At 35.2% G+C, this 24,917-nt stretch overlaps 2 protein-coding genes across 5 annotated transcripts in view; one reads left to right on the forward strand and one right to left on the reverse strand.

Moving 5' to 3' along the window:
• LOC150084783 (G patch domain-containing protein 2) overlaps nucleotides 1–2,554 on the reverse strand; it is a 166,104-nt gene extending 163,550 nt beyond the window's left edge. The window contains exon 1 of one of the 2 annotated variants that reach the window (XM_090375541.1): nucleotides 2,261–2,554. In XM_090375541.1, coding sequence (XP_090231667.1) covers nucleotides 2,261–2,275 — 15 coding nt within the window. In that variant the 5' untranslated portion in view covers nucleotides 2,276–2,554. Of the gene's footprint in view, nucleotides 1–1,890; nucleotides 1,923–2,260 lie in introns of those variants that run through there. The other variant, XM_090375542.1, reaches the window with a different exon arrangement.
• A 354-nt stretch (nucleotides 2,555–2,908) lies between these two features.
• Nucleotides 2,909–24,917, forward strand: part of LOC150084784 (BTB/POZ domain-containing protein KCTD3) — a 234,236-nt gene continuing 212,227 nt past the window's right edge. For all 3 annotated transcript variants that reach the window (XR_016547075.1, XR_016547076.1, XM_090375543.1), the window contains exons 1-2: nucleotides 2,909–3,030; nucleotides 16,405–16,458. Coding sequence is in view for 1 of the 3 variants with exons in the window: in XM_090375543.1 (XP_090231669.1) it covers nucleotides 2,951–3,030; nucleotides 16,405–16,458 (134 nt within the window). In the remaining 2 variants the exon portion in view is untranslated. The remainder of the gene's footprint in view (nucleotides 3,031–16,404; nucleotides 16,459–24,917) is intronic.

Genomic DNA, 24,917 nt, shown 5'->3' on the forward strand with positions numbered 1-24,917 from the left:
AATATCTTCATCTGCATGCATACGTCGTCTTCTTTCCTCGTTTGTAATCCTCTCAAGCCTAGAAACTCTAGCACTCCAACGTAGGTAGTCCATCTCAAGGGCCCCTAAGCTTCTTTTTGTTGCCCTCTTTCAGTGTCCACACCTCACAGCCATAGCAAAGGTTTGATTCCACTAACAACTGTCTGATATGTTTTTTAGTTCTAAGGGAGATATTGTTGTCCCACCATATAGAATTGAGGGCACTAAGAATCTTCTTACTTTCATTAATAGGTGTAATTAATTAAGTGTTTGATTCCCTACTAAGTCATTTCCACAGCTACATCGCTTCAATTACTGCAAATTCTTTACAACTATTCACTGATAGAGTCATATCCTAATTTATCAATTGCACTGAGAATATATTTACCATAACAGTAACTGTAGCTAGTAATGAGAAAAGTTTTAGCAAGCTAAAGATTATAAAAAGTTATTTACTTTTTATTATTGGTCAGGAGGGGCTATCAGAACCATCAATTATTTCTATTGAACATGAAATATTACAAACAAACTTTTACGAAGTATTGATGCACTTCAGTTCATGAATAACTGGTAGATACTTTTAACTTTTTCTCCTAATAGTATAATGAGGACAATGACAAGCAAACCATTAATTACTGAATCATGTATATCTATAACATCATTTATTCCAAATAAGATTCAACAAACTGTATTTACTACTTTATATCATTTCTTTCTTTCTGTTATGTTCCTCTAAGATTTTGTGATCTATTATTATTTTCTTTTTGTATCCTAGTAATAATATATATAAATTGAAATAAAAATTAATATGGGAGTGCATTTTTTATTTTTTGCCCTGGGTACCAGAATTGTTAGTGATGGCTCTGGTGAGGAAAGATTTTGTGGCATTCTCTTGGTTCCCTGATCTGGAGGACACCATCAATATTAGAATGAACATCAGTGCATATTGGGAACACCCTACAATGTTGCATACTTACCACTGTGGGCAGGGTTAATTTAATCTAAAGTCTTTTTTTTTTGGCTGATATTATATGCTAGACAGTGTATGGTATGCTATGTTAAACCTGCCTTGTCTAGAGGTTTATGCATAAAAATAATTTAGGTAGATCTAAATTTGCAAAAATGTGTTAAGAAATGCTCTAATCCTGCCTGTCTGTATATATACTACAGTTTAAGTGTGGTAGGACTTACATCTTTTATTTTACAGCACAGGCTAAAAAATGATTCCAAGTCTTATTAAATGCATTGATTTCTAAAATTGTACAGCTACCAACACCAGTTACCATATGCTACACTACTAATAAATAACATTCTCTAAAAAGAGAACATATAATGTTACTGATTAGAAACTGGGTTACATATTAGTAAATATGTATTCCAAGATGGATAAATGATTATTAATAAGCAACACCATACTTCTCTTTTCTTTTTTTAAGAAATGTTACTCATTAGTAGCATGTCTGGTGGTGTTTACCTTACAATTTGAAAGATCAGTGCTTTTCGTAAAACTTTTTTTTTTTTTTTGACTATGCCATAAAATAAGGCTATAAGGTTACTACCATTGCTAAGCAAGTTTATGTAAAAATTGTCTGGCTTGTTGCTGCACAACTGCTAATGCTCTTATTAGGCTTTTAATACAAAAAAATTTTCTTCGGTCTCTTTGTATGCTGTCCCCACTACCATCAGTGCAGAACTATGTCCATTTTGAAAATAAATTCAGGTGTAATCCTCAGGTAATAGAACAGATAAGAACATTTAATATTAAAAAAAATTTCAATATGGGCATCTCTCTCTCTGCCCAGATATTTATTTTACTTTACTTTTTTTTGGGCTCTTATAATATTCTAGGTTTATATTCTCTTCTTATATTACCTTTGTTAAAAACTTCCTTCCTCACATTTACCACTGTAATATAAGCATATCACCGTGACTGCAGACTGAAAAAATATGCAGAAAGTTTAATCAAAATATAGAATACACAAATTGATCATAGTATGTAATACATTCAGCAAATCAGTTCAGTGTATACAAAATGGAAACGTGTGAGAAAAGCGCGTTTTTTAATAACTGTTATTAATTAAAAATGAAACTTAATTATACAAAAATCTGTAGCTATAATTTAGACATTTTGCTTAATTAACTAGGGCCTTCGGTAGAGATGATATGGAATGACAGTGTTAAAGAGTAAATACGTTACAAACACTTAATTTTTTAAAAAATCCAATATAAAAAAGCAGCTTACTGTCAAAACTTGCATGCCGTTTCCATACAAATCTCTTATGATTGTATTAATTCAACTTTGTTGAATTGAAATGCTGAAAGTTCTGCTTCATGAAGATCTTACCCGTACACAGATTCTACCAGTTATCTAGCATGTCCATTGAAATTACAATATTCTTTGTCTTCACATAATTCTGATATGCGATAATCCTCACAAACCTTACCTACGAAATTATACTTATTTATTACTTCGTAAATTTTAACATATACCATAACTATGTACAATTAAGTAACACTTAAAGAGAACCCTGACCTACTGATGTTTTTCAGATACTATTACCTGAGGATTACACGTGAAAAAACGTGAGATTTCTCGGGATTTCCGGGTTATTTTACCGCAACGCCACCTGTTTGTCTAAATTTAAGATAATCCACAGATTACGGAATATGGTCGATGTATGTAGAGGCTTCTTTTTTTTTGTGAGTTTAATCTCAAGTTTATAAATGGCTGTTTTTAATTAATGATGGGTATGGTAGTTAAAGTTAAATACAAGGTAATTGAGGTATAACCGTTAAAATCTTGCCACAATCTAAAACCAAATTTAAATCATTTAAAAATAAAAAATTTGTAATGATTTGAAGGTATATTTCAGCATCCAGTCTCAGGAAATCTTTTAGTAAAAATGACAGTAGGAAATTGACGGATGATAATATGATGCACGAACATTTAACCAGAATGTCTCATCACATGGTTCCTGGAGATATTGTTCATTTAAATGTTGGAGGGACTAGGTGAGCATTCTTTGTTTCTTACTATTACACAAACTTGTTCATTATAAAAAATGAACCTTGTCCATGGTCACGTCAGACTTAACTAAATTTCTATCCATGTATAATATGAATGAATCCTCCTTATTGTTAGGTGATATAATGAAATAATATAAGAATTATAAATATAGAACTGATATAATGAAACAGTATGGGCGTAAATATATAACCAAGTTAAGTTCACGCCACTTATTGTAATCACGTCGAGACTCAGCTAAAGTGGTAATAATAACCGAAGACACAAAAATGCAGCTGTTTATTAATGCAGAGGGGAAATATGTGTATAAAAGAGTGTAAGAAAGAAAGGATGAAAATCAACGAATATAAAACTACAGTGGTCTCAGACAGTTTTTAAATTCTGTGCAGTGGGATCAACTGATGATGTTACCAACAGCAAATTCTAAGTGGGAAGTGTTCCAGGAATTAATCGGTGGAAGCTACTAAACATTTTCAAAGTTTTAGGCCTAAATGGTTGTCAAATGAACTAATGAGACTTGTGGGAGAGAAGAAAAATTCATGGAATGCATATAAATTATCAGGCGACAGAGAAGCCTATGGCAGATATAAGCTAGTCTGTAATCAAGTCACAAAGGAGGTTAGGCAGATTACGAGAAATCTTTGGCAAAGGATACTAAAGAAAACAGCAAGGATTTCTTTACTTATATAAACTCTAAAAGGAAGGGGATGAATCTGATTGGTCCACTTGATAACGATGGTTCGACTGTTGATGATCCTGCTCAGATAGCAAACAAACTGAATCAGTATATTGCATATACATTCACACGAGGAGTTATTAAGGATTGAAAATACCAGAAGGTTATCAAATTGTAGCAGGGTGCTTAATGATTTTGTAATAACTGAGAGCAAAAACATGGAAGACTGCTGCACAAATTGGAGCAGTGTGGCACTGGAGGCAAATTGCTGCTATGGATAAAGAGATGGTTGAGTGGGAGAAGACCAGAGAGTGGTAATCAATGGACACTGCTCTTCATGGACTAATGTTATTAGTGGAATCCCTCAGGGTTCAGTGTTGTTTTCTGTATTTATAAATGATATTGATGATGGTATATCAGGCTTAATGTCCAAGTTTGCAGATGATACGAAGTTTGGCAGGGTTGTTAATGACAGTACACTGCTGCAACAGGATCTAGAAAAGTTGAGCAAATGGGCTGAGAGGTGGCAAATGAAGTTTAACATTGACAAATGTAAAGTACTACATATGGGAAGCAGTAATCCCAGAGTAACGTATCAACTCTGTGATACCACACTGACAGTGGTAGAGAATGAAAAAGACCTGGGGATAATTGTGCAGGCAGATATGAAGTTTTCTGAGCAGTGCAGACGGTCTGCAAGAGTAGCTCATGGTGTCTTGTCAATGATATACAGGAATTTTTCTAGCAGGGATAAGGAGGCGATTATCCCATTGTATAAGGCAATGGTCAGCCTACACCTTGAGCACTGTATACAGGTCTGGAAGCCTCCTATTAAGAAGGATGTAGACCTGTTGGTATAAGTACAGAGAAGGGCAACAAGATTAGTGAATGGAACAAAGGGTTGCTCTTACAAAGAAAGGCTAAATTTTTGCAAATTACAGTACTGGAGACTAGGCACCTGCGAGGTGATCTGATTGAGGTGTATAAAGTCTTGAATGGTTTGAGCATGCTCAGTGCTGATAGGATGATCAGATTCTGAGCAAGAGATTTCCTCTTGCTCAGAATCTGAGAGGGCATAAATTCAAATTGAGGAAAGACAGTTGTAGGATAGATGTGCGGAAGTTTGCCTTTAGCCAACGGGTGGTTGATTGCTGGAACAAACTTCCATCTGTTGTTGTAGAAGTTGATAGCTTAAATAGATTCAAGGCAGAACTTGACAAACATTTGGAGCGAGTGGATTGGTGAAATGAGGGTATGTTTTTTTTTTTTTTTGGCTGATGCTATATAAGCTTGCTTTCTTGCATCATGTGTCTTTGCTAATGCTAAGTGGAGGAGAAATTGTTGATATTGAACATAAGAAAGGCACGTGGGGTGAATGGGATCTATCCAATTATATTAAAGGAGGTACCAAAGGAAGTAAGCAAACCCTTAACCATAATTACGAGAGCATCCTTGGACTCAGGGAAGGTCCCCAATGACTGGAGATGTGCAAATGTAACCTCAATTCACAAAGGAGGATCGAAGGGTAACAAGAGTAATTACAGACCAGTTAGTTTAACTTCTGTTCTGGGTAAAATAATGGAGTCACTGATTAAAGATGAATTGCAGGATCATCTAGACAAGACTGCAGCAATAATTCAGACACAGCATGGGTTTAAGGGAAAGTCATGTCTGACAAATTTGATTGGATATTATGATGTGGTTACAAAGGAACTGGATGCAAAAAATAATTTTGATATCATATACTTGGATTTCAGGAAAGCTTTCGACACTGTTGTGCATGGGAGACTATTGTACAAATTGGAGTAGAATGGTATTAAGGGTAAGTTGCTACAATGGATAAAAGGATGGTTGAGTGGGAGACGACAGAGGGTGGTAATCAATGAGTGATGCTCTTCATGGACTAATGTTATTAGTGGAGTCCCACAGGGTTCGGTGTTGGGTCCACTGTTGTTTTCTAAATTTATCAATGATATTGATGGAAGTATATCAGGCTTAGTGTCGAAGTTTCCAGATGATACAAAGGTTGGCAGGGTTGTTAATGGCAGTGTGCTACTGCAACAGGATCTAGAAAATTTGGGCAGATGGACTGAGAAGTGGAAACTGAAGTTTAACATTGACAAATGCAAAGTACTGCATATGGGTAGAAGTAACACCAAGAGGAACGTACCAACTGTGTGGTACTACACTTAGGGTGGTAGAAAATGAAAAAGACCTGGGAGTAATTGTGCAGTCAGATATTAAGTTTTCTGAGCAATGCAGACAGGCTGCTAGAGCAGGTCATGGGATTTTGTCAATGATATACAGGAATTTTGCTAGCAGAGAAAAGGAGTTGATTGTCCCTCTGTATAAAGCAATGGTCAGGCCACGCCTTGAGTACTGCATACAGGTCTGGAGGCCTCATTTTAGGAAGGATGTAGATTTGCTTGAGCATGTACAGAGAAGGGCAACAAGATTGGTGAGGGGAATGAAGGGAACCTCTTACCAAGAGAGGCTTAAATTCTGCAAATTGCAGTGGCTGGAGACTAGGCACCTGCAGGGTGATATGATTGAGGTGTAGAAGGCCTTGAATGGGTTGAGCATGCTGAATTCTTATGGGATTCTTATACTTATTCAGATTACGAACCTAAGGGCCCATAAATTCAAATTGAGGAAAGACAGGTGTAGAATAGGTTTGCGGAAATTTGTCTTTAGCCAGCGGGTGGTTAATTGCTGCAACAAATTTCCATCTGTTATTGTGGAAGATGATAGGTTAAATAAATTTAAGGAGGAACTGGACAAACATTTAGAGGGAATTGTTTTGTAAATTTTTTTTTTTTTTTTTTTTTTTTCCTGATGCTATATAATCTCATACACTTGCTTTCTTGCATCACATGCCACTACTACTACTACTTTGATTATCCACTATTTCTTCAAGAAAGTCATTAATAAAAATGAAACTGTCATAATGTTTCTGGAAAACCATTAAAAACAAATAAATAATATATTAAATAATGAATTATAAAATGGTTAATGCTTTAATGTAAAACAATCAGATTATCAGGAGTATAGAAACAGTACTTTCTTTAACACAGTAAGAACACTGACAACACTATACACACTGTATGAAGCAACTGCAATAACTAGACATGTAACATGTTGAAGTTCAAGGACAAATTGTTACTTAATCACTTCTGCTGAACATGCACAAACCGTGATAAAGCAAAAAAAAGTGATAACATAAACAGAAGTACTGATTATAATAAATAGCACTTGTTCTTTGTATTAGTATACATCTGATCTGGACTTTATGAAAGTGATGATATTACCCAAGATCTCAATAAGAAACGTGCACTATATTTGCAAAAATTGAGTGATGAGATATATTAAGTATTATATGTTATACAATCAGATATTGTGTTATCCTTTGTAATTTCTGATGCACAAACCTGACTTATGTATAGACAGTGTGTGATTTGTGTGTAGACAGAATATATTATTTGTCAAAATTCCTTTGAGGCAAGTAGAGAGAAGTGGCAACTACGTATCTGAGCAGAACGGTTTGACTCACACAAACTACTAGCCAACCACATTGAGAATAACTCATCAACTCTAGTTAATGCCTTTACAGTATTACAGAATACTGCCCATATTTATTTATAGTTGAACAGAGCAGAAATTAAAACTCATCAGATCCTTTTAACACCTTTAAACAGTTGCAGAGTACTGTCAATACCAGCAATGGTAGAAGGAAAGGGTTGAATCACATTGGTCCACATGATGTCAGAGACCTAACTGTGGATAAACCCATTTAGGTTGATGACAGGCTGAATCAGTATTTTGCATCTACTTTCACACATGAGGAATTCTTTAGGAAGGGGGATGCCAGAAGTTTATCGAACTCTAACAGGGAGCTGAATGATTTTGTGATAACTGAGAGGAAAGTAGAAGAGAAATTGTCGAAGTTAAACAGGAAAAAAAGGCAGCTGGGGTGAATGGGAACTACCCATTTATATTAAAAGAGACAGCAAAAGGAACTAAGCAAACCCTTAGCCATAATTATGAAAGCATTTTTGAATTCAGGGGAGGTTCCTGTGGACTGGAGATGTGCAAATGTATCCCCAATTCACAAAAAGAGATCAAAGGGTGACATGCATAATTACAGACCTGTTAACTTCTGTTTTAAGGAAAATAATGGAGTCACTGGTTAAACAAGTAATATAGGAATATCTAGAAGCAATGCAGTTATACAGCAGGGAGAGTATAGATTTATTTAAAGAAAGATTCTGTCTAACCAATTTGATTGTGTACTACGATGCAGTGACAAAGAAACTGGCTGCAAAAAAATAACTTTATCATATATTGGATTTCAGAAAAGCTTTTGATACTATTGCACATAAAAGACTGCTGTACAAATAGGAGCAGTGTGGCATTAAGGGAAAGTTACTGCTATGGATAAAGGGATGGTTGGCTGGGAGAAGGCAGAGAGTGGTTATCATTAGATATTGCTCTTCGTGGACTAGTGTTATTAGTGGAGTCCCACAGGGTTCGATGTTGGGCCCACTATTGTTTTGTATATTTATCAATAATATTGATGAAGGTATATCAGGCTTAGTGTTAAAGTTTGCAGATGATACAAAGGTTGGCAAGGTGGCTAATGGACGCTATGCCAACAAGATCTAGAAAAATTTAGGCAGTTGTGCTGAGAAATGGCAATTGAGGTTTAACATTGACAGATGCAAAGTACTACACATGGGTAGCATTAACCCCAGAGTAACATACCGACTGTGTGGTGTGTACACTCAGGATAGTGGGAAATGAAAAGGACCTTGGGGGTAGTTGTGTAGTTTATGAAGTTTTCCAAGCAGTGCCAACAGGACAGCTCGTGGTTTTTGTCATTGATATGCACAGTTTTGCTAGCAGGGATAAGGAGGTGATTATCCCATTGTATAAGGCAAATGTCAGGCCACATCTTGGGAACTGCATGCAGGTCTGGAGCCTCATTTTAGGAAGGATATAGAGCTTTCTGGAATGTGTATAGAGAAGAGCGAAGAGATTGGTAAGGGGAACATTTCTTGACCTTACCAAGAAAGGCTTCAGTTCTGAAAACTGCAGCATCTGGAAACTATGCACTTGTAAGGTGATCTGATTGATTTGTTTAAAGCTTTGAATGGCTTGAGTAGACCCACTGCTGATGGGATTCTTCCTCTTGTTCAGACTATGCACAAGAGAGGGCATAAAGTCAAATTGGGGAAGGATGGTTGCAGAATAGATGTGCAGAATTTGTCTTTAGCTAATGAGTATTTGATTACTTGAACAGGCTTCCATCTATTATTGAGAAGTGAATAGTTTGAATAAATTCAAGGAAGAAATAGACAAACTATTGGAGGGGATGGCTAGGTGAAATGGGTTTTTTTTTTTTTTTTTTTGCTGATGCTGTATAAGCTTGTTTCTTGTATCTTTTTCCATTATTAATAGTAATATTATTTATTTACAATTAAAAAGAGCTGAAAATGTATTTCGATGACATATTAGATAAAACTGGTAAAATATATATTGTGTATTTTACACTGAGATTGCTTTTGTGAGTTAGATTTTGCAGATTTGTTCCACACATTTTTTTATCTACATCCCAAAAAAAAAAGAAACTTCTGCCTTCTGCGATCATATCCAGCTCTTTAGAATGAGTAAGATTGTACAGCATTGACCAAAAGAAAATCAAGAATACTTTTTATATCACCTGCCCTTTCACTCTATTAATTTGTCTAATTCTTCCTTAAATTTGTTTATTCAAACTACCCACTCGACAATGCCAAATGGAAGTTCATATCAACGATCAACCACCAAAGGCCAAAAGCAAATTTCCACACATTTATCCAACAACCATCTTTTTTTTTATTTATTTACAATTTAAATTTATGCTTACACATACAAGATAATACCCTGAACCTCTCTGTGCATGACCAAATCAGCATTCCTATTATCTTCAATGGGTAAGGTAAGTTCAACTTGTGGGTTCATCAAGTCATTTCCTTTAACCAGTGAGTTAATTACTGAACTAAGTTAATTAAGGCCAAGAGTTTTGGAAATTCAGAGTTCAGCTGGAATAATATTTGCAAAGGTATAGAAAGTGTGAAATGCTTTTGCTGGAGCAGTAAAGCCTGTGACCATACTATTTCAGTAATAGTATTCGTGGCATATGATGCAAGAAAGCAAGCATATGAGCTTATATAGCATCAGCCAAGAAAAAAAAAATTCACACAACCATTCCCTCTAAACGTTTGTCCAGTTCCTCCTTAAATTTATTTAACCTATCAACTTCCACAACGACAGATGGAAGTTTGTTCCAGCAATTAACCACCCGCTGGCTAAAGGCAAATTTCCGCACATCTATTCTATATTTCTTTCCTCAGTTTGAATTTATGACCCCTCAGGTTCGTAATCTGAACAAATGGAAGGATCCCATCAGAATTCAGTGTGCTCAACCCATTCAAGGCCTTATACACCTTAATCATATCACCCTGCAGGTACCTAGTCTCCAGCTGCTGCATTTGCAGAACTTAAGCCTCTCTTGGTAAGAGGATCCCTTCATTCCCCCTCACCAATCTTGTTGCCCTTCTCTGTACATGCTCAAGCAAATCTACATTCCGTCCTAAAATGAGGCCTCCAGACCTGTATGTAGTACTCAAGGCGTGACCTGACCATTGCCTTATACAGAGGGACAATCAACTCCTTTTCTCTGCTAGCAAAATTCCTGTATATCATTGACAAAACCCCATGACCTGCTCTGGCAGCCTGTCTGCACTGCTCAGAAAACTTTATATCTAACTGTACAATTACTCCCAGGTCTTTTTCATTTTCTACCACCCTAAGTGTAGTACCACCCAGTTGGTATGTTCCTCTTGGGGTTACTTCTACCCATATGCAGTACTTTGCATTTATCAATGTTAAACTTCAGTTTCCACTTCTCAGCCCATCTGCCCAAATTTTCTAGATCTTGTTGCAGTAGCACACTATCATTAACAACCCTGCTAACCTTTGTATCATCTGCAAACTTCGACACTAAGCCTGATATACCTTCATCAATATCATTAATAAATATACAAAACCACAGTGGACCCAACACTGAACCCTGTGGGACTCCACTAATAACATTAGTCCAAGAAGAGCAGCACCCATTGATTACCACCCTCTATCTTCTCCCACTCAACCATCCTTTTATCCATTATAGCAACTTATCCTTAATACCATTCTGCTCCAATTTGTACAGTAGTCTTCCATGCCCAACAGTGTCAAAAGGTTTCCTGAAATCCAAATACAGCAGACTCTTGATTAACCGGGACACTTCAAGACTCCAAATTAAAAAAACAAAAAATCAAGCAGAAATAAAATTCAAATAATAACTAGAATAGGTATAAACATATTTTGCTAGTCATAAATAAGCAACAAGAAGCGGCGTTATAAGTTATCATTGGGAGATTAGTGTACCTATTATCTTGCAAACCCTGCTGTCTTCACATCTACCACTCAAAAAAAAAGAGATCAAATGTTTAGTTTGTTTTAGTGCGTCGTGTCGATTGTTGTGTTCAATCAAGCCAATAAAAGGCAAATTTTGTTTTGTTATTTGTGTCAAGGATATCGGAATTTTTATGATTATTATTTTTTTTTTTTTGTTCAGAAATCGTGAAAATGATGGGCAAACACAATAGTTGTTCTTTCAATTAAATAAAAACTTAAAATTATTCAAAAGTTTGAAAATGGTGCATTCGTTAAATCTCTAATGGACCATTATAACATTGGTGACCAAACCACATGCGACACTAAAAAATAAAGGGAATCATCGTATCAGACACGCGACTATTACGTGGTAAGGTTTTTTGTTTTTTTATCTATCACCATACTTTTTGCGTAGGTTGCTGAACATTTTTCGATACAGTAAGTCCCTGACTTACGTTATTTATATTTTTTTTATATGACTAAATTATTTCAGTGAAGGGAACACACATTTCACTATAATACTGTAACTTAAAAACCCACAGAATTCCAGCTATCGGTATTATCGCAAATGCAATAAAATTGAGTTTATTTCCCGTTTATAACGAATTACAGTAACAGAAAAGCCCCGGAAAGTGCAAATTGTTTATGGTAGTCTTCTTCTTCAAGAGGAGTGTTTCCATTTCAATGGATTTCTTCAGCATACAAGTTATTTTTTGGTAGGAATTTTTTCTGCCATAAAGTGCGATTCAGATGTCTTGGTCGGTTAAGCCTCGGGCTGTCATGCACTCCTATACTCCATCCATCGATGTCCTCCTAGGTCTTCCTCTTCTCCTTCTTCCAGAAGGTATCCATTCCAGGATAGCCTTTGAATGGTAGTGACCTCCAGAAATGTGATAATAGTGAGTTTTCGCCTTAACCCTGTGAAGTTCTTTTCAGAAAATTTAATTTTGACTGTTATTGTGGTGTCGACTAAGAGAATAAGTGACAGCAGTACTAGTAAACCTATCATAAAAAGGAAAGCAATCAAGTTCGATCAGAAAATTAAAATAATAAGGATATATGAAAATGGCCAAACATTAACAAGTATCGCGGGGAATTCAGATTTTTCAGTGGCAGTGATAATAAAGGAGAAAAACAATGGGAAACGGTGAAGGGATCGGTACCAATGAGGTCAGCTATAACAACCAAAGCTACGAAACACATATCAGTCTTTACAGTACTAACATGCATTTTATCTTCCTTTTATGTTTTCTTTTCTTATATGCCACTCAGGCTACTTCACCGCCATCCCCAGATAAAGTTTTTAATTGAACTAATTAAAAATATAACTGTTTTTCTTCATTCTTGCACCTCCGTAGCCAGGTGGGAAGGAACAGCAGTGCGTAGCACACGCTTCTTGATTAGACTGGGGTTCGAGCCCGTCACCACCAAATACGGATGATGCGGAAAGGTCAGGGAATGACCACTGCATATCCTGGAGCAATATGGCCTAAGCTGCTAATGCCCCTAAAAAAAAAAAAAACCAAACCAATCTTCATTCTTCTGAGGATATTATGTGATTTTTGTAATTTTGGCATATCAGGAGATATAGTAGCAATATTTTATTAGTCATTCCCGAGTTACGTAAGAAGTCCTGGAAAGTATCTCTTATATATGTCGGGGACTTGCTGTATTTTTGGATTATCCGGGAATTTATTTCTACCATCTATCCTGGAAAATCGAGAGTCTACTGTATATGATATCAAAATTAATTTTTGCATCCGGTTCCTTTGTAACCACATCATAATATCCAATCAAATTTGTCAGACAAGACTTTCCCTTAACAAACCCATGCTGTGTCTGGATTATTGCTGCAGTCTTGTCTAGATGATCCTGCAATGCGTCTTTAACCAGTGATGCCATTATTTTACCTGGAACAGAAGTTAAACTAACTGGTCTGTAATTACTTGTGTCACCCTTCGATCCCCCTTTGTGAATTGGGAATACATTTGTACATCTCCAGTCTATGGGGATCTCCTCTGAGTCCAAGGATACTCTCATAATTATGGCTAAGGGTTTGCTTACTTCCTTTGCCGCATCCTTTAATATAACTGGATAGATCCCATCCAACCCGGGTACCTTTCTTATGTTTAACTTCAACAATTTTTCCTCCACTTTGCTATCAGTTATTACAAAATCATTAAGCACCCTGTTACAATTTGATAACCTTCTACCATTTTCAATAACTCCTCATGTGTGAATGTAGATGCAAAATACTCATTGTTTGTTTACTATCTGAGCAGGATCATCAACAGTTGAACCATTGATATTAAGTGGACCAATCTGATTCATTCCCTTCCTTTTAAAGTTTATATAAGTAAAGATCGTTTGCCATAAGTTTCTCGTAATCTGCCTTCGCCTGCCTAACCTCCTTTGTGATTTGATTACAGACGCTTCTGTGTCGCCTGATAATTTATATGCATCCCATGCATTTTTCTTCTCTGCCACGAGTCTCATTATTTCATTTGACAAACATTTAGGCCTTGAACAATATTTCTTATTATAAGACGTTTAGTAGTGTCCATGATTAATTCCTTGAATGCTTCCCACTTAGAATTTGCTGTTGGTAACATCATCAGTTGATCCCACTGTACAGAATTTAAAACTGTCTGAGACCACTGTAGTCACCTTTAAGGAAGCAAAAATCCTTCCCTTTACTCCTGATGGTAATTATATCTTTAAGTAAAGCCCACATCAGTACACTGTGATCACTGCCACCTATTAGTTCCTTTATCTACAAATTCTTAATACATGAATGATCACTGCTGATAACCAGATCAAGAGTATCGCCCTCTCTGGTTGCCTCTCGAACATGCTGCTGCAGAAAAAAATCATCCAATAAATCCACAAAAGTCTTACTAGTGTGCGAGTGACCAACCACAAGCCCCAGTCAATATCTGGGAAGTTAAAATCCCCCATTATAAGACATTCTGATTTACTAGCCCACTCTATTTCTCTGTACAAGTGTTCATTGTACTCATTCAAGTCATTAGGCTTATAACACACTCCTACTCTTATTTTGGCCTTTGCAGTGCTTATGTCACACCAAACTGACTCAACAGTGCACTGTCCATCTATATCAACTGGATGCACTTCTTTTGATTTTGTTTTTCTTAATTAGCAGCATAACCCCTCATCCCTTTCTATACACATTGTACTCCCCAAATTCCAATTCTGCATTCTTAATATCTGTGTGACACCACATCTCTAATATCCCAACAGTATCCACCTTTGATGTCTTGACCAACACTTCAAATTCATCAAGTTTATTTACTATACTTCTAGCATTGGTATAGATGCAAGTATACATGCACCTATTCTTATTCTTAGTTACCCTAGCACATCCCATATACCCACCTGTTTCACAATGACTGCCATCAGTCCCTGAAACCCCCAGCACCCCTTGCTCCAGACTGCTGCTTATTCTAATAGAAGTAGTACAAGGAATCACTTTCACCTCTGCCTGTGGCTGCTTTTAACCTTTTAGTCTGTGACTCCCCCAAGCTAGTAGTTTTAACACCTAACACTGCCTCAATAGCATCAGCAAATATTCTTGCACCCTTTCTATTTAGTGTATCCCATCCCCGTAGAACCAGTCTCTCCTGTTAACAAGATAAGATATAAATCTTTTGGAATTAGAAAATAGTATTACACTTTAATTACTGTACAAGTAATATGAAACAAAACTTATTTCATTCTTATTCATTTTATTTTCCATAAATACTTCATTTTGTTAAATGTGACATCATTACTTTCTATTAAAACTTTTCTTCTGTTTTGAGATTTCTCTCAAAAAAAAAAAAAAAAAAAATCCCATCCCATCAAGAACTTTAACAATTAACTTTTGTTTTAGTACTGGGATTAATTTCGGTACTTTTTTTTTTTTTTATCATACATGTAAAAATCCTGGATTGTCAATCTTATGGCATCATGATCAAATTGGTCCAGAGAATAATTTGAGTTTTTCCACAGTGTTTCTTGAGTAATAAGAAACTTGTAGAATATTTACCTTTTGCTTGACTTTGAATCTTTTTTTATGAATCATTCTGAAAATCCTGTTGCTAACTAAGCACGCTTTGTTGCTTACTTAATTGGTATACTCAATTTATCATTTAATGCTTCTTTACCAAAGTGTTCAATAAAGTTAAATACAATTTTCTTGGATGTGTACAGATTTTTCTCTTTGATACAGATGCCAGTTCATCCACTTGTGTATTTTTGTAATACCCATGCTTGTGTATAACCATATGCACACAGTAATATATGACTGCGAGTTTAAATCTTCCACCATGATGTGACTACTTTTATTTCACAAATGGAATATTTCTTGGATATTTGTTGCCAGTGTAGTGACCAACTAAAGTAGGTACACAGTATGTGTTGTCTAAGCAAGAATGAAGATACTATCGACACAGTTTTTTTTTTGGCTGATGCTGTATAAGCTTGCATCTTTTGCCAATACTAATACTTAGCTTACTCAATCCATTCAAAGCCTTAAACACCTCAATCAGATATTTTTGCACATGTCTAGTTTCCAGATGCTGTCTGAAAACTGGGCACCTGTGATTCATATCTAGTTGACCAACAGGATTGATCTACTAGATATGAATGGTATAACTGTACAATGTAAGTAAAGAAACCTTTGTTACTTTTCTATGCACTTTGTCTTCAGTAACTTAACCTTGCTATACAAAAGGAAGCAGGTTTCTGAAAGCAGTTTTAAAAGGTATGTATCAGAAATTTCATTGCATTCTTAAGAGAAAAGCATTTCAGCTTGCCCAAGCAAGTAGCCTTTGTTGATTTTATCCAAAAATGTATAACTTCATGCAGGCAAAATTTGTTTACAATTCAGTGGTCTGATTATGTTTCAAATGATTCAGAATTGCTAGGGAGAGGGGGGATGCTGAATACTCTGAGGTTCACAATCCTAAATTAAGTAAATTTAATGAATCTTTGTGTTTAATATTCTTGCTAACTTTTGGATAGCACCTCATACATACTAATAGAATCTTGCAGGTAAATTATTATCTACTAATGCAGGAAAGTTTATTGTTTTGTTTTAGAACCATTATCATTTTTAACCAAATATATTGTATATTAATTTAAATACTTTAGTATGTCTAAAATGTCATTATTAGTAATTGTGTTTAAATACCATATTCTATTTCAGATTTGCTACATCGCGGCAAACTTTAACATGGGTTCCGGATTCCTTTTTTACAAGGTATTTTGAATTATTTATGTATATTTATACCAAAAGCTTATAATGATACAGAGATACTATTAAGTAATTCTGTTAGTAATTTTAGCTGCTACTGAAGGAAGAATATAAATGCAATCTTGAGTGATTTAAAAAAGTAATATTGAATAAATTTTGACATATATTCTTATCTTATTTGTTTCTTATGCACACTCAGATCATATTTGTTATAAAGATTTAAGAAGCTATCTTTTACGGTAAGTAGGCTGTATATGCTTCCTTTAACCCATCAGCAGTCATGAGGATTGTTCTTCCTTTAAGCATGAGAAGTCACTTTAATACCGTGCACCTACATTTTAAAAATCAACAATCAATAATTCAAAATCATTCACTTTTTTTGATACAACCTTTATTTTCAGTGTTTTGTGAATGTAACTGTGAAAAATTCATTTTTTATATTAAAAACATATATTTTTAATTAATTTTTGAAATTAAAACTCTTTAAGCTTGTTGGCAAGTGAACTGCAAATTGAAAGACCCACATGCTTCAATGAATGCATACAGTTGGATCAATAACAGTAACACTACTGCATGAAATACATCAACGGTGCAATTCCAGATGATGCTTCAATATCACAAAACCAAAGAACATTACCAATTGAAGGAAAGCGTGCACCATTAAAGCCAGCTTGCTATCAATAATTATACATGACAGCTGCCATTCGACATGTGATATAATTAAGTTTAACTTAATTCTTGTATTTTTCCTATTGTGGGTGCCTACTAAATTTCAGACTGAAGTAAAACCAATTTGATTTTGCGACACAGAAATGACATCATTTGGCATAATTTCTGGTTTTTTCAATTTGACCGATAAGCTGTAAATGACGATTTTGTTAGACGGAAATGATGTGTCGCAAAATCAAAACAGAAACAAGGGGATGAAAGAGGTCTCAATAACAGAAATAATTTTGTCGATTTGAATCACCATTCATGCGACAAGGCATGGTGCTTCTAATCGACACGTCTGGTGTTTTAACTGGCATTATTTTCCTGTAATACATGAATGTATTTTTGTGAGGTTGAAGCTTGATGCTCCCCGAAGCCTCACTAGTGGAGACAGACACTAACTTGTCGATCATTGCAATGATGTCTTTATTCTTGCCCAAAGGATTTTTGGGAACGTTATTTAGCCACAACATGTGGACTACTGTGATATTGAAATTCTATGCATTTTCAAAAATGGCTATGAGGAGTTTCAGCTGTGTAGAAAGAGTAGACAAAGAGTGTCATGAATTGCTGAAATTATGTTTGTTGTCTCATCGACCCCCTCCATGCAACAGTTTGGGATAAAGGTACAAAAACTGAAATTCAGACTTCAGCTTATTCACTTTTACATGATGTTTTCAAAAGATAGTTACTTTTTATAAGATAATTTGGAAAATGTAGTATTGGGGCCTGTAAGTTCCTCCTCCACTCAAGGGCAAATCTATATTACAGCAGCAACAAAATCTTTGATATCATATGTGTTTGTTGTTTTTCTTACAACATTATCAGCAGATTTTATTATTTTCCCAAAATATTAATTTTTTCTGAAACTAACCTTACCTTATGAGAGTGGTTAGGAAACAACCAAGCAAACATTCAAAATAATTTTGATTGTGTCTTTTAAATATATGCACTGTCATGGTGGTCAAAATGCTTTTTTTTTTTTTTTAATTATTAACCTAATCAGGGGTGAAATGTTAAAGTACTAAAGGATGTTGCTATATTTATGCTCATGTCCTGCTGGAATGAAAAAATGTCTACCCAGTAATTTAACTGGAAGGATCCCTCTTATTCTGTCTTGCACTCAGGTACACTTTTTCATGGAGATACTGCCGAACCTAACCTTTAATATGGTATGGTTGGGACAGCCATTTATTAATAATAAAGTAGAATTAAGCAAGGAATTTCATACTCTGATAAAAAGGCCAGATACATGATGTTTGAATTATCATATGACTAAGTAAAGAGTGACCACTGCTGCATATCAGTATTACTGATATGCTATTACCTAGACATTCTTTAGGAAACTGGTATAGGTCTGTATTCCCTAATATTATAATTTTTCCATATAGGTCTGTATTCCTAGTTTGGCTTGGAACATATATGTATTCTGTCTTGCTCACTCATTGACACACACAGATGCAATATGGCCTTTGCAACTCTTGCACCAATAAGTCTTTATAAACAAACAGCTGTTTCACTCTTGTGCTGTTGCTATATCTAATAAAAGATACAGTGAGTAATTTTATTATTATGCCACTTATCTTTTTACTCTCTTAACTTTACCTTTTATTAATGAGGTTTAATATGCTGATTTCTTTTCAGCCAATCACTTTTATATTTTCTTTTATAACTAGTAGTTAAAAAAATAAATAAATAAAAATGCTTATAAATCACAAGAAATACACCATACATGTAGATATAGTTTAGTACTAGAGTGTGTCAGGAAGCAGGCTTATAAAGTTTGTTTATAAATACACAAAATATAAAGAAGTATGTTTCTTTGTATAGAGGACTAGAATTTTAACTGAGCCAGTATCATGTATGCCATAAGAGTATTTTTAAAAACTTTAAAAATTATTTTTGTGTATTAAAAACATTAGCTTACTTTTTATATGATTTTCATATATGTAAATTTTATTATTCTTTTTGCCTTTACTTGTGTGGTGTATTTGTGGTAATTTCCATATATATAAATTTTTTTTTTTTTTTTTTTTGCATTTACTGGTGAAATATAATTAAAAAAAAAAAAAAAAAAAAGGCAAACTGCCATAAATAATATGGGTGGAAATTCACTAGTAATGTAAGTGCAGATCATTGTAAGCTGAGGGTTGCCTGTATATGTTTCACTAATTGCAGTTAAATATTTCCTCGATTTATTTTCCTACTTTTGTTTCTCTTTCTGTAGTTGTCCAGTTTTATCGTATTTCATTGACTTTTGATGCGAAAACATCTTTGCCAGCACCTACTAAATTTCAGAATGAAGTAAAACCAATTTGTCATGATTTTGCGACATGGAAATGATGTCATTTCCGGTTTTTTCGATTTGATCAACAAGCTGGAAATGACGATTTTGCTACACGAAAAATGATGTGTCGCAAAATCATAACAGAAACAAGGGGCTGAAAGAGGTCTCAATAACGGAAATGATTTTGTCGATTTGAATCGCCATTCATGCGACAAGGCATGGTGCTTCTAATTGACATGTCTGGTGTTTTAACTGGCATTATTTTCCTGTAATACGTGAATGTATATTTGTGAGTTTGAAACTTGATGCTCCCTGAAGGCTATCTCACTAGTGGAGACAGACACTAACTTGTCAGTCATTGCAATGACGTCTTTATTCTCGCCCAAAGGATCTTTGGGAGCATTATTTAGCCACAACAAAATGTGCACATGTGGACTACTGCGATGTTGAAATTCTATGCACTTGAAAAAGCTGACTAAAGGGCTATAATGTTTCAACTGCAATACACTCATAATTTCAATACGGCTGTTAATGTATTCTTTGGATTGAACTTGCTCGTGGGTCAGTTTTATATATTTACCTATGTATTTGAAAGCCACTGTCAAAGAGTCTCTCAGTCTCATTACATTACCTTCATTGCTATGTAAAAGAGATGATATGGAGTAACACCACGTCAGTCAGATCGTCTGAGCTCACTCATTGCCATCATGAACAGTCACACACACATTCTCCCTGAACATTTTGAATTGTCCAAGATAAATGCTGGGAAAGGACAGTTCCTCTGCATGCTCCTCAAAGAGTAAGCTCTATGGTACATTAGTTTCTCTTGGGTGATACTAAGATAATTATCATCGCTGCACGTTTGCTGTTGGGCAATGAGACATTCCTCGATCAGAACCACTTTGCTTATGTCATCTTTAGTCAAATTAATTTCCACAATAGATCAGTCATTCATCAAAGAATGACTGATTTGATACAATCGATAGAGAGGCATGTTGACCAAATATTGAATCCACGCTTTAACCGCTGGCTTTCTTACTAACTTGATGAAATAGCTGGACTTGTGTATTTTCTTGCATTTTATATGCACAAATAAAGCACCTGAGATGCATATGGACAATATGGCATTCTGGGCCAAGTGTGCCTGTTTCAATCTCCCTTGGCAAGTGATGGACCATCATGTTGACTGAAACGGGCACATTGATCACTTGGCTCAGAATGCTATATTGCCCATATGCATGTCTTAGATACCTTATTTGATACCTTAGATACCTGTTCATGATGGCAATGAGTAAGCTCAGACGATCTGACCGATGTGGTGTTACTCCATATCATCTCTTTTACGAACAGTAAGTGAGGAGAAATGAGCCTCTCTGTCACTAAATCCAGCTTTGGTAAATATGGAATTTCTGAGTAGACAAAGCCATTCGACTTAGATAGCCCTGGAATGGTGTTGTTCTTAAGTGATACTCTGCAGCTATTACACATTTGATATCGACATCAACATCGGGAAATGCAGCAAGTATCAATGGTTCTTTTAGCAGCTAGTTTTTTTGTGTTGTTTTCAAACCATAGACAATTGCAAATGTAGCATACAGAACAGAAATCATTTTTCATAAATCTCCTTTCACTCTTGATGTGCATTCTTTTGTAAATAGTAGTCAGTGTAAGGAAAAGGAACTTGATCATTTAAACTCATCTGCTCTGCAATTGGAGAAATGTTCTGTTGTACATAATTAATACTCACTTTGGGTACATTATTGTTAGGTGGAGAAGCAACATTGCTGCGTCACTGTTAAATCTAGCTCTTGATTTTCTGTTTGTCTTTTGCACAATCTCAATAGTCTTTGTCATTTTTGCTCGCTCATTGCTACCTCCATCTTTATTTTGTTAGGTTGGCTTGCTCAATACTCTCGACAACGTCTGCATTTGACTTCGGCATCATTGAACACAAGGGCTATAGCAGTGTGGCATTCAGTCCCTTTCACTGTTCAGAAAATTATTGATATGAAAACATCTATAACGGCACCTAACAATGGAATGCAATGAAAATGCAGATTGCAACAATACAAATACTTGTTGCAATCATACTATTCAACAAATTACTACAATTAAATGGGTGATTAGGCTATTAGCTTGAATTTTGATTGTGACTTTTAAAACCTCTTCCAAACATTGATTTGGTAGAGTAAGTAGCGAGAGTGTGCATAAAACATTACATCGTTCATATTAAATACCGTATTTACCAGCTTATAAGATGCTGCCGCGTGGTACACCCTAATTTTGGAACTGTAAATTTAAGAAAAAAAAAACTTTTGAAAAAATTTGTTAATACAATGGAAATTTAAAATTGAGTAAAATTATTACTCTTATTATTTTAGTATTATTCCACTTCAGATTCATTACTGACTTGATCATCATTATCATCATCCTCTTCTCTAGTATCACTGTCACTCTCAAACAATAAATGATCTTCATTGCCATCCATTGTATTACTTATACTACATTTTTTAAAGGACTTGACCACAATTTTAGTCTTAACATCATGCCATGATTTCAGCGCCCATTCACACTTGTGCTATTGATAGACGTTTCATCCTTCTTGTAAGTGTTGTATCATGGTTCCCCTCCATCACCATTTATTCCATTGCTACTGCATGTTATTCTTGAATAGCTTATTGATGCTGACATCTAATGGCTGTAACTGGGAAGTTAAGCCACTTGGAATTACTGCCAATTCTGTGTTCATTATTTCAGCCAGTTATTTTCAGTCCTATGTGCTCTAAACTGATCCCATACTAGTAGTGCATTTCTACGCAGTAGTCCACCGGGACACTTGGACCAAACTTTTACAAACCAATCCTTAATACATTCTTAATTCATCCATCCCTTCGGTTGTACAAGTATGTGAATTCCATTTGGTCCCATCACCACAAGTTAAAACTGCAGTGTAGTGTGTCTTTTCATGTGTAGTAGTTTTAATAGTTGTAGATTTTTGCCCTGTCAGATTTATGGTTTTATTGGATGGTGCATCAAAAATGAATGGAATTTCATCCGTATTCCTGATTTGGATAAGTTCATAGTTGATTTGTTTTCTAGCATTAAGGACAAATTTATGGAAATCTAATATTTTCTGTTCATACTCAGTAGGCATTCTCTGGGCTATTCTAGTTCTTGTGCACAAGCTTAACCCGTTTCTTTTCATGAAGCGAGCGATAACACCAAGATTCGGTTCCTTTAAAGTCATGCATCCTAATATCAGCTGCTCGTTTCCATGTTTCTACTGTTATCATTTTAGTACTCACTGCAATACCCACATATCTAAGTTCCACTATCCAACTACACATTTTCTTCCAAATTTGGCCATTTAGGTGGAATTTTATTATGAAGGCCATGTTTTGTTTTATCAGCTTCTTGTAATAAATCATCCTGCTTCCTCCATTGACAAATCATCTCAGTAGACGGTGTTCCGAAATTTTGTTCTGCTGCTCTGTTCTTTGGCATATTGTACTACTTTTAGCTTAAATCCAGTAGTATAATTTTGCCTTCTTGATGCACTTGCTTGCTGAGAGTTTAAATGTATATTCACTGGAATTCACTTGTTATTCCAACAACAGCTTGGTAATTACTGAAAAGTGTACAAATGTATAGTAGTTATCTATCCATTAACTACTATACATTAACTCTTGGTTTGCGCATGTGCTGGTTTGCCACTTTCAGTTTCTAAGATGCAGGGCGATTTTTTTGAGGTATTTATAAGGGGGAAAAGTGCATCTTATAAGCCGACAAATATGGTATTCAGGACTGAAGTATGACGTTAATGTTATTAACATTGATTCGGTGGAATAAGTAGCGAGTGTGAGCATAAAACGTTACATCATTCATGACTTCAGTTCTAGCTGTTTGATTTTAAAACAATTTGATTTTCGTCAAAGTTGTTTTCACATAAAACATCTTTTGTGCGTACTGGGTACACACGCAGTTTTTTTTTTAGAACAATCATAATAATAATCATTGTATACTCTTATTCTCTCAACCGGAAAGGGAGCATAGGGAGGGCAAACACAGATAGATTATGGAAAGGCATTAAAGTTGCTATCACAGGAGCCACAGATACATACATATACATAAAGCCCCTTGTCTGTATTTTTCTGAAGATTAGTGAAAAGAGATGCAAATTGTGTGGAAAGTCTTAATTTTGACAAGTTAAGAAGTTGATTTTTTATTTTAATTCCTTTAATGTACCGAAAGTAATCAATGCTAACAATAACTTTTTAAAAAGTGTTCAATCATTTGTTCATTATAAGTGGTATATATACTGTATACTTTTAGATTTTAAAGTAAAATAATACTGAAAACACTAAATTATGTGCCAACTGTAATTAGAATCTGTGAAGAAAATTTACTATACCCTTAAAAAGACTACAACAAAAGAATAATATATTTTTTTTGTCTATCCTTTTTGTTGCTGTTTATATTATGCACTTATTTTTCAATTTAGTTCAGGAAAAATAGAATGATCAGCAAAAATAGAATTCCTAAGAGTTTCAATAACTGACAGTGCTTCCTCATATGGTACAACATTCAGAAACAACCTCTCTGTCTGCTTCGTAACTGTTTTTTGGTGCTGCGCATAAACTTTTTTTGTCAATTGTCTGAAATTAGCAGGTGCTACATTGGAATCTAAATCAACAAAGACCCTGAACCCTGAACTACCAACTAGCACTACTTGCACCCTCTCATTGGTTTTTTGGCCATTTCTTCAAGATGTTCAGGGAAAAAAAAAAAAAAACTTTTACAAATACAGTCAGACCTCACTTTAGCAAACTTCCATGTAGCAAGCTTTTTTGATCTCATCTTGGTCATTATATTGAAAATAGTTTCCATATAACAGACTGATTTCGAGAGACCCAGGTATGTATTATTTGCACCTCTGGCCTTTAGGCAATAGAACTGATGCTGTAGAAAGCACTAATTAAGAGCTAAAAGGATTAAGAATTAATCCCTTTAGCTTTTAAGAGCTAAAGGGATTAATTCCACAAATTAAGAGTTAAAACATTTTACAATTAAAATGCCCGTAGAACCCTGCAGGAGGAAACTGGCCAACCATGGCACAGGATAGAAAAAGATGGAAGATTTTGGGAGAGGCCTTTGCCCAGCAGTGGGTCAGCAATAGATAAAAAGTAGTAAAACCTCTACATCCTATACACTATTGTACCGAGAAGTCATGCTGGCCAACTGCTATCTATGTGTCCACAACTATTGGCAACGATTAAGGCATATTCCCAACATGGACATTGGGTCTAGGGCTTACAATACTGAGATCCCAAATACCGGGATCCGTGTCATTTTTTTCCGGTATTGATGCGAAATGCTTATGGTTTTTTCACATAAGGGTTATAAAATCACCTTTATGCAATTTTATAACCCCCAACCAAAAATGATAAATATTTACAAAAGTGTACCG

Source organism: Mastigoproctus giganteus, chromosome 6, assembly GCF_048544385.1.
Source record: "Mastigoproctus giganteus isolate SK-2022 chromosome 6, ASM4854438v1, whole genome shotgun sequence".
Lineage (NCBI taxonomy): Eukaryota > Metazoa > Arthropoda > Arachnida > Uropygi > Thelyphonidae > Mastigoproctus > Mastigoproctus giganteus.